The sequence below is a fragment of the Pleurodeles waltl genome, chromosome 1_2 (assembly GCF_031143425.1).
Source record: "Pleurodeles waltl isolate 20211129_DDA chromosome 1_2, aPleWal1.hap1.20221129, whole genome shotgun sequence".
NCBI lineage: Eukaryota > Metazoa > Chordata > Amphibia > Caudata > Salamandridae > Pleurodeles > Pleurodeles waltl.
In genome coordinates this window covers 885,885,566-885,899,168 of record NC_090437.1, presented here as the reverse complement: position 1 = coordinate 885,899,168, position 13,603 = coordinate 885,885,566, and the positions used below count along the sequence as shown (strand labels likewise).

At 42.7% G+C, this 13,603-nt stretch overlaps 1 protein-coding gene across 6 annotated transcripts in view; it reads left to right on the top strand.

The window, feature by feature from the left end:
* ACSL1 (acyl-CoA synthetase long chain family member 1) overlaps positions 1 to 13,603 on the top strand; it is a 447,768-nt gene that overhangs the window by 187,776 nt on the left and 246,389 nt on the right. For all 6 annotated transcript variants that reach the window (XM_069199542.1, XM_069199561.1, XM_069199552.1 and 3 more), the window contains exon 5: positions 11,635 to 11,736. In XM_069199542.1, the coding sequence (XP_069055643.1) occupies positions 11,635 to 11,736 (102 nt within the window). The remainder of the gene's footprint in view (positions 1 to 11,634; positions 11,737 to 13,603) is intronic.

Genomic DNA, 13,603 nt, shown 5'->3' with positions numbered 1-13,603 from the left:
GTTTTCAAGCGTATCTTTCGAAACAAACCCGCTAGTTCTGTTCGGGTTTTAAATAAGTCAATTTTGGGCGTGGGCACAAAGTTTAAGCCCTTGTTTAGTGCCTTAGTTTCAATTTCACTCAGAACCCGGTTACTCAGATTGATAATGTTATCCGTTTGATTATCCGTCAGGCTCGTTACAGTGTTTTGCTTGTCCCTGGGAGGGGTTCCCTTTGTGCAGTATTCTCTGGGGTGTCCTCTCTTGGCCTCCAATGTACCTCTTTCCTTTTTCCTTTTCCCCTCCCGTTGCCTCTGTCTAAAAAAGGCTGCGGTGGCTCAGGAAAAGACCATTGTGCAGGGTGTTGGAAAAAGGGCGCCTGGTATTGAGGTGGGAGTCCATATTGGGAAGGCCAACCCCATTGTTGATTATGGTATGGAGGGCAGGGGGGTAACATAGGTGGGTGATTCCACCTTCCCCGGCGTTGCCCACGTCGTCCACGACGTTGCCGCAAATTATCTGATGATGAACTATCATTATCTGAACTGGTGTTACCACCAGATGAGGTGTCGGATATGTTGTTAGTTTTCGCTACATAATCCGATTTGGTATAAGGGTATATCTTCTCGTGGGAGAACCGATCGAGATCTTTTTGGAATTTAGAAATCTTTCGCTGAGTGAGATATTCCTTATGCTCGTTCATATTTTTGTTAACCTCCTCTAGTTTCTTTTTAAAGGAGAGAATGCTCATCCCTGATTTAAGGTTATTCTCACTCGTTTTTATCTGAATTAGGAGTGCCTCGGATAACCTTGTCGCTGTTTTTATAATCAGGATGAGCCAATCTCTAGTACACTTCCATGCTATCAGAGCCCAATCCTTTCTAAATTCTAGATCTTCAAGGAATATACGTGGGGCATTGGTGACCAACAGTCCGTTTGGTGCTGTATTGCTCCGGAGGTATTCAGTCAGAACGGCCCCGTGGAGAATAGTTTTGACATGAGATCGTTTTAGTTCTACTAGTGTATCCCAGTCGCCTAACTGGGACAAACTCTTGGAGAGGGTGGTATCACCAAGAAGTGAGGGGGCCGACAGAATGGCTGTCAGATCCTCATCACTGAAGGAGAGTCCTTCCGCCATACTGGGGAAGAAAGAGCACCGATATGAGGCAGTAGGGGGAGAGGGGAAAAGAAAGGGAAGAGGACAAACAACCTTAGTGTTGGTGTGTGGTCCTGGACAAAGGAGCAATAGTTACTCACTAGAGGGGGGGGACTCTCGCAGCTAGCAGCTGCTCAACTATCATTACACATGGAGAGAGGAAGAGGGAGGAGGGGGGATAACTATGGAGGAACACTCCGTACTTAGCTCCCTATAATTCAAAGTACACACGAAAGTACGGGGTTCTCTAGAAGCGGACGTCGCGGATATTAGCGTAGTCCTAGGTTGTATGTATTCCTATTTGGAAGGGTAACGTCAGTGGAATGTCAGTTGGAAATTACCAAGTGGAACAGCGAGGGGAGGGAAGAAGGGAATTTCCTTTTACGGACTAGGTGGTCTCACACACTATATAGTGTCATGCTTCATCATTTGACCACCTAGACCCACCCAGGTAGGACAGTGCCACCTGGGCGGACTCAACCTCACTGTTAAAGGAACAGGAGGGAGTGCGTAAATAAACTTGTTTCTGGAAAGATCGGGATCCAGCTAATCTACTGAAAAACTAAAAACACCTAAGCAGACACCTGTGAAGAGCAACAAATTTAATGGTGGTGTCTGTTTGGTGTAGTTAAAAAGGGGGGTTGGGACACCTCTGTGAGGACAAGGACTCACAGGGTCACCTAACTAATTACTAGCCAACATGTTTCTGCCCTCAAAAGTGAGCCAATGAAGGTCTCGGGGCATTCGTCAGGGCCTAGGATCCCTACGTCTCACGTTGGAGGAAAATACTCTATGGGGAAATCAAAGAGTGAGAAAATGAAAAAAGAATGATCTACATTACCCAAGGAATTACCTTGAGGCGGCCTATGGGGAGAAAAGCAATTAATTAGCACTCTGGTGGCACACAGCACTGCAAAACCAACCAACTACACACGTGTCAAGGGGATGCATTCATGCACGAAACACATATGTTCAAAAAAGGTAAAATACATGCGTGGAGTGACTGAGTGGGTATATCTACACAAGTGGACAGTCCTATCACTGCAGGGAATTATAGTTCTTACCCTTTTCTTAGAGGCAGCTAGCCTCTGGTATCCAGGAGGGGGAGTGTCCCCTTATAGTCACACACTAAGGGATAGAGATGAACATAAAGACGAAGTGAGGAGAAGAACAGAAGTAGGCAGAATAGATACAGAGGGAGCAATAGGGGGGAAAAACAAGTTCCCAGTAGGAACCCACTATTGCTGGTAGAAAAATACTGGTTAAGAGAAACCGAAGTGACTATAGACAAAAAAAGTAAGATTAAAAGCAATAAGGGCTTATCTGTGTTGCCTGTGATCCGGTATGTCACTCACTACATCAAAAGGGACGCTCGCCGTGCGCCTACTTCGTCCTCTCCTTGGACCGCTTGTGACAAGTGGCTGAGGGAGAACGGTCTATTTATGGCTGTAAGAAATTCCAGGTGCGCCCTGTTAGCGCGTAAATTGGAGTTCAATTAATGTTAATCACCGCCGCGGGCCTCCTTGCGTTACTAGCCTCGATATGATTGCCGTAATGGCGGGCGCACCGGCCAAGCCGGGGCGCCGGCATGAATGTGATCGATTGCAAAGGCGGGCCTCTTTAGGTTGATGGCGCGATGTGCTTTGCCGCACCCGCGGGCGCCCCAGCAGTGCTGGGGCGCCGGCATGAATGCGGGCGAGTGCAAGGGTGGGGCCCGAGCCGGAAGATTCCGGCCCGAGCGCCACCAGCGGAAGGCTCGCGTTTACAGTGGACGCTGGGAAATGTAGTTCCCAGCGGTCCCGTAGCCCAAAGGGCTAAGAAAAAAAGGGAAAAAAGAAAAAGCGAGGAAAAACGAGGGAAAGGATAAAGAAAAGGAAGGAGAGGGGGGGGGGAGAAAAAGAGGGGGGGGAAACGAAAGAAAGGGAGGAGGGAGAAGGGATATTGTAGAAGAAATGCAACCGGGGGGGGGGGGGGGGGGGAAGGGGAAGAAAAAGATAGAGCAGAAGCAGACGGAAGGGAGGACTCATAAGTTAGTCAGAGAAATCATTTATTGAGTGTGAACCAAGGGATCTCATCATTAAGACCATTGGTGTCCGTGTGTAATCTCCAGACCCAACGTTGTTCGGTCTGGAGCAATCTCTGTGTCATATTGGAGGACGATGGAGATAGTTGCTCAATGACCGTCCAGTGTAAGTCATCTGCCGAATGTTTTTCCAGAAGGAAGTGGTTAGTCAATTTAGTAGCCTCTCGTTTACAACGGATCGTACTCCTATGTTCACAGATTCTCGTGGCGACCTTTCTAGATGTCATTCCCACGTATTTAAGGTTACAGGGGCATCTAATCAAATATATCACGTTTTTGCTGTTACAGTTGGTTAGGGATCTTTGAGCCCATGGAGTCTTAAGGTCTAGGTCTATTGTGGTTGACTTTTTGGTGAAACAGCAGACACTGCAGTTGCCACATGGGTAGTGTCCTCTTGGTGGTGGGAGGCCCCATAGTGTGGTTAGTGTCGTCAGGGAATTGTTTTTTTCTTTGGGTCTTGTGTGGACAACCATGTCCCGTATGTTTGTGGCTCTTTTAAACGCATGTAGTGGCTGCTGAAAGGGTAAACCACCAGATATAAGGATTTTCCACTCATCATTGATGATTTTCTGAATCTTATTGGATAGTGGATTGAAGGTAGTCACACACACAATTTGTTCAGTGTCAGACGTCCTAGTGCGTGGTTGTAGTAGTTGGTCCCTATTATTATTCCCCGCTCTTTTGTATGCTCTCTTCACCAGATGTGTGGGATAATCCTTGGTTTGCAGCTTACTAACCAATTTCTCGGCGTGTTTGCGGTAGTTTGTGAGGGTGGAACAATTCCGTCGTAGACGTAAGAATTGACCAACCGGGAGATTCTCCCTCAGGGACCTTGGGTGGAAGCTTTTGAATTGGAGCAGGTTATTCCGATCTGTGGGTTTATAATAGACCTCTGTGGCTAGAGCCCCATTGCTTTCATAGATTGATAAGTCAAGAAATGCTAGTTGGTTGTCACCTATGGTCATGGTGAAGTTCAGGAAAGGGTTAGCTGTATTTAACCAATTTACAAAATTCATCGCCTCATCTCTAGTTCCTGTCCAGACCAATAGAATGTCATCTATATATCGTTTCCAGAGTTTAATCTGCTGGGAAAACGGGTTGTCATCGTGGTTGACTACCTGTCTCTCAAAGTGATCAACATAGAGACATGCTAGGCTAGGTGCGAAAGTGCTACCCATAGATGTACCCTGTATTTGCAGGAAAAAGTTATCCTCAAACTTGAAGTAGTTCCTTGTGAGAGCCAAATGTGCCAAGTCAAGTATGAAGTCAGGCGGTGTACGTGACTCTCCTCTATTGGCTTCCAAAAGGTCGCTAATGACCTGCAGAGTGGCCTCCTGGGGAATGTTGGTGTATAGGGATTCTACATCCAGGGTGTTCACAACACACCAAATATGTCATAGAAATCCTCCACAAATTAGGTTTCTCAATCAACTACACAGTCACACCTTCTGCTGTGTCAAACACAGCAATACTTAGGAGCAACAATCAGCACAGCAAAAGGGATTGCCACTCCAAGTCCACAAAGAGTTCACACATTTCACAATGTGATACAGACCATGTATCCAAATCAAAAGATACAAGTCAAACTAGTGATGAAACTACTAGGCATGATGTCTTCATGCATAGCCATTGTCCCAAACGCAAGGTTGCACATGCGGCCCTTACAACAGTGCCTAGCATCACAATGGTCACAAGCACAGGGTCCACTTCTAGATCTGGTGTTGATAGACCGCCAAACATACATCTTGCTTCAATGGTGGAACAGTATAAATTTAAACCAAGGGCGGCCTTTCCAAGACCCAGTGCCACAATACATAATAACAGATGCTTCCATGATAGGGTGGGGAGCACACCTCAATCAACACAGCATCCAAGGACAATGGGACATACAGCAAAAACAGTTTCACATAAATCACTTAGAACTGTTAGCGGTATTTCTAGCGCTCAAAGCATTTCAACCCATAATAAGTCACAAACACATTCTTGTCAAAACAGACATGACAACAATGTATTACCTAAACAAACAGGGAGGCACACACTCAACACAGTTGTGTCTCCTAACACAGAAAATATGGCATTGGGCGATTCACAACCACATTCACCTAATAGCACAATTTATTCCAGGAATTCAGAACCAGTTAGCAGACAATCTCTCTCGGGATCACCAACAGATCCACGAATGGGAGATTCATCCCCAAATACTAAACACTTACTTTCAAATGTGGGGAACACCACAAATAGATCTATTTGCAACAAAGGAAAACGCAAAATGCCAAAACTTTGCATCCAGGTACCCACAAGATCAGTCGGGGCAATGCGTTATGGATGAGCTGGTCAGGGATATTTGCTTACGCTTTTCCCCCTCTCCCACTCCTTCCATATCTAGTAAACAAATTGAGCCAAAACAAACTCAAACTCATACTAATAGCACCGACATGGGCAAGACAACCTTGGTACACAACACTACTAGACCTCTCAGTAGTACCTCATGTCAAAATACCAAACAGACCAGATCTGTTAACACAACACAAACAACAGATCAGACACCCAAATCCAGCATCGCTGAATCTAGCAATTTGGCTCCTGAAATCCTAGAATTCGGACACTTAGACCTCACACAAGAATGTATGGAGGTCATAAGACAAGCTAGGAAACCTACCACTAGACACTGCTATGCAAATAAGTGGAAAAGATTTGTTTATTACGGTCATATTAATCAAATTCAACCCTTACACGCATCTGCCAAAGTTATAGTAGGATACTTACTACAATTGCAAAAGTCAAAGCTAGCTTTCTCTTCAATAAAGATACATCTGACCGCAATTTCAGCCTACCTGCAAATTACGCACTCAACTTCATTATTTAGGATACCAGTCATAAAAGCATTTATGGAAGGCCTAAAGAGAATTATTCCACCACGAACACCACCAGTTCCTTCATGGAACCTCAACATTGTCTTAACACGACTCATGGGTCCACCTTTTGAGCCCATGCACTCTTATGAAATGCAATACTTAACATGGAAAGTTGCATTTTTGATTGCCATCACATCTCTGAGAAGAGTGAGTGAAATTCAAGCATTTACCATACAAGAACCATTTATTCAAATACACAAGCATAAAGTAGTTCTACGGACAAATCCAAATTTTTTACCAAAAGTGATCTCACCGTTCCACTTGGATCAAACGGTAGAATTACCAGTGTTCTTCCCACAGCCAGATTCTGTAGCTGAAAGAGCACTGCATACATTAGACATCAAAAGAGCACTAATGTACTACATTGACAGAACAAAACTAATTCGAAAAACAAAACAACTATTTATTGCTTTCCAAAAACCTCATACAGGGAATCCAATTTCTAAACAAGGCATTGCTAGATGGATAGTTAAGTGTATTCAAACCTGCTATCTTAAAGCAAAGAGAGCTGCCTATTACACCAAAGGCACACTCAACCAGAAAAAAAGGTGCTACCATGGCCTTTCTAGGAAATATTCCAATTAACGAAATATGTAAGGCAGCCACATGGTCTACGCCTCATACGTTTACCAAGCATTACTGCGTGGATGTGTTTACAACACAGCAAGCCACAGTAGCAAAAGCAGTATTACGAACTTTATTTCAAACAACTTCAACTCCTACAGGCTGAGCCACCGCTTTTTGGGGAGAGAACTGCTTACTAGTCTATGCACAGCATGTGTATCTCTAGCTACACATGCCATCGAACGGAAAATGTCACTTACCCAGTGTACATCTGTTCGTGGCATGAGACGCTGCAGATTCACATGCGCCCTCCTGCCTCCCCGGGAGCCTGTAGCAGTTTTTAAGTTGGTCTTGAACATTTGTAAATATATCACTTTAAACCACATTATGTACATACATATTTACTCCATTGCATGGGCACTATTACTATAATACACAACTCCTACCTCACCCTCTGCGGGGAAAACAATCTAAGATGGAGTCGACGCCCATGCGCAATGGAGCCGAAAGGGGAGGAGTCCCTCGATCTCGTGGCTCAAATACTTCTTTGAAGAAAAACAACTTGTAACACTCCGCGCCCAACACTAGATGTGCACAGCATGTGAATCTGCAGCGTCTCATGCCACGAACAGATGTACACTGGGTAAGTGACATTATATATATATATATATATATATATATATATATATATATATATAGATAGTTCGCTACTTCATTGGCACTCTAAAGAGGTCCTTATCGACACTTCCTCAGCTGATGCGTGTACCTTAAGTTGAAAAGGAGGAACTTGGCATCCTCTCTCCATAGGTACCCCTCAAACAAAGGAGGATGAAATGGCTAGGGTGTGGATGGTAATTTATTTGCCTTCAAAGCCACTGTTTAACAGTATCATGGTCGGTGGAATGCAGGGAACCAAGATACACACTGGCACCTAACAGAACAAATAAATGCTGTAACTGAGATCTCCCAGGTAGGAGCTTAATGTATGTAAATAGCAGTATCCGTATTTCAGGGCAGGCTATTACTGTTGTAGCCCCGCAAAACTTAATTGCATATACCAGTTGACTGTGGAAAAACCAATTCGGAGGTTAGTCCTGTGATCCCAGCACTATTAGTTTAATGGCAATGAAATGTTGGACTATGAAGCGAAGGTCTGCATGTTATACTTTTTTAAAAAAATTATAAAAGACCTGCATGAATTTCTATGGGTCTTTCCCTGGTTGGTAATTAGAAATGTATTTTACTTGAAGTAGTCATGGAAATTGATTGTTCTTTCTGACAGCCTTAACTTTGAGAAATTTTATCTGCCTCACAGAAGAATGCAGTTTTTATGTCCGTTTGTCATTACTGTCCGTGTTTGACCAGACTTTAAGACCCTGTTGGTTATCATGTCATTCTGCATCTTTCTGGTTCATTGGTACGCTACAACCTTACTCCTCTCCAGGAGTATCTGGATCAGGGGTGTGGAATTTATTAAAATATCTACTTGTCCAGGGGACAGGTTGCTTCTCAAATCTACTTGTCCTGTAAAAAGATCTACTTGTCCCTTTGGTGCCATGTAGTGTGGCGACAAATTATGGCAGCAATCTCATTATGTAAGAGCTCTGACAATAGCCTCTCTGATTATGCCAGGGCTACTACCATAATAGGGCTTGAATACTTGCAGTTTCAATCCCTACTGTAGCAATTTCCTTATTTTGCCACCTTTCTGCAGATCTGCATACTGGGGCTGGAGGAAGCAGTAAGCAATAGTTCCAGGGCTGGAATGCCTTTGAGTCTGCAAACCTACTAAACGGCATGTTTTAAAGATTTTCACCAGCTTCTCTCTAATATTTTCCCATAATAAGAAAGGTTGGACATTTACTCCTGACAATGGCAGAATTAGAACTTCTTCCAGGGTTGGGAAGAAAGTGGCTGGAGGGAAAATTAACTTGCAGATGCTCAATAGATTTTCACATGAGCAAATCTACACATGCGTATTTACCCATGCTAAAATACAGTTCACAAATATTTTATAGGGGTACGACATACCATGGGTGCACTTTTGTGACTTTCTTTAAGAATTTGGGGCCACATGTAGGTAGGTTCATATTTGAATAATCATGAGGTGGGTCGAAATTTGCAACCCCCTTGCGAATAGCGGCCCTCACAGGGATGCTGGCCTGCTGGAGACAGCAGACCACCATGTCTGTGACTGTTCCTTAAAGGAAAACGAGATGCATTACAAAAACGAAAAATGAAACGTTTTTGTTTCATTTTTTCAGAGCAGGCAGTGGTCCACAGGACCACTGCCTGCTCTGAAAAAATGTTTACAGTGACATTCACAATGGGGAAGGGGTCCCATGGGGACCCCTTCCCTTTTGCGAAAGTGTTAGCACCCATTTGAAATGGGTGCAAACTGCGATTGGTTTGCGCCCGCGTTTGCGGTCACAAAACAATCCTACATTGCACTGCGAGTCGCAATTAGGAAGGGAACACCCCTTCCTAATTGCGACTCGCAAACCCGTTTTGCGATTCGGTAACCAGGTTACTGAATCGCAAAACTGGGTTTGTGCATCGCAATGTGCTTTTTGCACGTCGCAAACAGCGAAAGTCACTGTTTGTGACATGCAAAAAGCTACCTACATGTGGGTCTTGGTCCCTAATTAGGTCTGGTGTTAACAAAGACATTTTGTTTAATAAAAACTTCTATTTCTCTCTCTTTTGGCTGGCTTTACTGTGAGTGATTGCATTCTGCTCTTCCACAAGGAGCATATTGGCACACAAAGTAGTTTTGTTCAGTGTCAGGAACTACAGTGGCAATCAGTGACGTAACGAAACTGGAGGGGGCCCCTTTGCAAAGATCATGGAGGAGCCCCCTCTCCAGACTCACTCAGGGCAGGTGCTGTGCTAAAGGGACCCCCTGGAGGGCGGCTGCGGGGCCTTTGTTATGCCACTGGTGGCAACGTGTGCTTTTAGAGTTCAAAAAACTTATTTTTTCTTTTTTGGCAGTGTTTGTTACAATGTTGAGGGCCTGGTAGCACCCACAACAATAAAGTGTTACAAAAGCCATGTCAAAACAAGACACGCATTGATGAAACTAAAAGACTTATAAAAATGTCAGATCAGTTGGCTTTGTCAGTGTTTATTTTCATGCTTCCCATATTCGTGTTGAAAATGGTTACACTGATTTTCCATTAGAAATATTTTTGGGAAATACTAGCATGCATCAACACATTTTACTAAATGACACTTCATTTGCATCTAATCAGAGAGCATTCTGGGAGCATTATACTTAGCCTCATAGCCTAAAGTTTTCAAACATGTGTATACACAGCTGTTTTTTTTTTGTACTGGAACCAACGTCAGTAGTGAAGTGTGACCTTAAAACATTTATTTACAGCACTCACCCTAATAGTCAAGGCTTTCAAATAATGAACCATAAATACAAGTTCGAACAGCATTATCTTTTGGAAACGCATTACCTCAACTGCAGAGAGTTCCACTCTCTGTAAACAGGCAGCCAAAGGGTTTGTGCTGCAGAGGGTTGGGCCTACTTGTCCCAAGGACAAAGTAAACATAAAAACTTGTTGCCCTTGACCCCAAACAAGATGTCCCGGGCGTCGGGCGATAGGAATTCCATCATCCCTGATCTGGATGACTAGTGCACCCAGGTCCGGTCCGTATCCACTAAAGATCTGGTCTTGTTTTTATTTATATATTTATTTTTTCTTGTTGGAGCTTATTTCTTCACATGGCCAGGAACGGTGTTCTTTACGATTACGTCTAGGATGTGGACTTCACTGAATAGTGTGGTTAAAAATGCAGTGACGTTAGTTCAGATTCTGGGTATCCTCTAGTGCATCACAAGTTGGAATGCTAGGCAAAGATGTTTGTACATTTAGGGCCAAGTTCAGCCAATATCTACCTATTCTCCAGTGCTTGTGGGCAACAGGACTGCCAAATCCTACCCATTCTCTAGGGCTTTATCCTAGAGTTTCCTTGTTCGTTTATTTTTCTATTGTCCTCCTTTCGAGCCAGCAGAACATATATTCCACACATTGACTTGCCATCATTGTCTGGGGCTCTTCTGCCAAGTTGCAGTGTTTCAATGAAGGGTTTAAACATGATTGGGTTGTGTATCACATTCTGCTGTCAACTAACTAAATGCCCCTCCTCCCGTGTTATAGGTTCTCTCTACCAGAGGTGAGGCTGAATTTGCAGCAGTTAATGCTTGTGAGTCCGCTATGTGATCAGTGTTTTTTATGCGTTACTGCTTGGTCCGACTCTTAAGGCAAATTCTCATGTATTCGGCCCAAACCTAGTATTTATATGCTTGAAACCCTACTTAACATCCATGTAGGCTAAGCACATGGATCCAAGACATTATGAACCTTGTTTCCATTTTTTTTTTTTTCCAGTTTTACTGGTTTGGTGTCCTGACCTAGAAGGAGGTAGTTACCCCACTTGTAACAATGGCTCTTTTGACTTGTCTTTTGTGGCCCTCCCTGTCATTGTTCTTGCTGCTAAGAAATTTGAGATTGTGTTGGCTATTAAGGGTAATTTCTGATGTCGTCGGGTCATTCACTAGGTTACTTTTGTCTAGGTTGGGGAAAAAAGCTGAAACTGAAGTGTCGTAGGCACGTGTTCTCCTAAACCTGGAAACTGGCATGATCTTTTATTTTTAGTATTTTATTTGTTTAGTATGACAAATGCAGGAGAGTTCATGTTAAAGGTTAGTACATATTCCATTTTCAGTATAAAAAATAAAATAAAAATATGGCAGGATGCTTATTTTAAACATTCTATTATCACATGGAGACAACGTGTCAAGCTTGATCTTGTCTGACTTCTAAGAACAAAATTTGTTTTCATTTATAGATTTAAATTTTGCTACCTTTCAGAGTTTTGCAGAATGTGGTATTGCAGTAATTGGCAACTTTGTAACTATTCTATTGCAGGTCGCTGACCGGGCAGAGTATGTTGGTTCTGCATTACTTCACAAAGGCTGCAGACCTGCATCAGATCAATTCATTGGAATCTTCGCCCAGAATAGGCCGGAGGTACATGAATGGATATTTTTATGTGATGTGTTTGTTTACTTTTATATGTAAAGTATACTAGATGGAATGGGCACTGCAGTTATGGTTATAGTTAGTCTGCATGCTTTACTTTTCACCATTGTTTACTCAACAGATTTGCAATTAGATCTTAAGGTTTCAGTACATTTCAATTGTTTTTTCATACCCCTTAATCTCTCTTACATTTTCCAGCAAGCAAAATACTCATGATAGTGTAGTAGAGGTTTTATCTAGTGGAGTGCTATTGATAAACCTTTATCCTAAAATTTGTAAATCTCAATTTTGTTTTCCATTGCATATATTCTGTAAATTCAAAAGTTTGGTAGGACTAGCATCATGGGAATTTCCATTTTTTTTTCTTCTTTTTTTAGCATAGCATTTTTAATATTGTCCAAAGTTTACTTGCAAAGTCAGATCCGTTGTTGCACAGGAAGCGATGTTCATACCAGGACCAGATGATCCATGGCTAGGGCAGTCTTTCCAAGGATGTTTATGAACTGTGAAGCTCAATTCTTCTTTCTACTTTCCTGGAACCTATGTAGATAGTGTATACGTTTTTCAGTGTTTTTTTTTATATCAGGAAGTTTTGTACCTACTTGCTAGAGAAACAATATTTTATTTTTATACTGTGCCAGATTGACACATTTGCCTAGTAGTGCTAATATAATGCCGAAGCAAACAGCACTCTGCCTACTTACTCTGGAGCATTGTTCAGTAATCTGGTGAAGAGCTGAGGCTTTTGAAGTTTGACAGTTGGTATCTTGGAATAGACCAAAAGGGTTGGAAGATGGTTTCATCAACACATGTAATGCACACCTATATTGTGGCCACCTTATGATTCAATTGGCTTGCTGCTTTTGTGCCTATTATGCCAAAGTTGCTGAGTTTGCGTGAAATGGGATTGAAAAATTTGAAGCAAGATGTCGGAGGATAATCTTCAGTATTTAATAAAGTGGTAGAAAAGGGGTTTAAGGTCCCTTGAAGGTTTTATTTTTGGTATTCCCACTCAGAAGAGCACACCATGTGTTAATTGGAGAAAAAGTTTACTCTGCGTATTCTGCACTCGCAAATTGGTCATGTTGTATGGTATCAACAGAATAGGCAAGAGGAAGATCTCTGCAGTGAGCCTGTTGTAGCTATGCAAACAAATTCCTACTGCTAAGTAATAGGCACTAGAGGCTTCATCTTCAAAAGAGCAGATCGAAACTGCTAGTCTAAGGCAGTGAGCTTAGATTACTTGATCTAATGTTGTTTCTCCTAAAGGGGATTAATTGGTAATGCTCAGCTGAAAACCTGTAAATGAATATCCTCATAGAAAAAAATAAAGATAACCTAATTTACTCATATCAGTAAATGCCTGCGACTACACTAGTCTACGTTCTATGGGTAGTAGGTAGGCTTGTGTAAAATGTTATGAACCCGCAAGGATGTGTGAAGACTTGGGCAATGCTGGGTGGTTTGCTTGTTACTATGTTGCTGCTCTCACTTCCTTTTTTCAGCCAAGAGATTGAGCGGTAAAGGAGTGAGTCCACTTTCTGGCCTCAAGTTGTAACCTAATCTAGCTGCTGCTAGCTCCATGGAACATGTTGAGGATATTGGTAATATGTCTACTTTAGAGAAGTAATACAGTAGCACCTTAAGATGTGGGAGTTGAGCCAGTAAAAAGAGCCTTGTCTGGAAGAGTCTTCTTTAAAAGCAAGTCAAGCCATCGGAAAATCTAGAGGCTAAAAAAACATTTAAAACATTTGTAAAATTCCATAAATGGGGAAAATCATCCAGGTGATGGATGTGGAAATAATCTCTGCACTGGAGACAGTAAACATAAATCGAAAATAAATGGTAGAAGTTC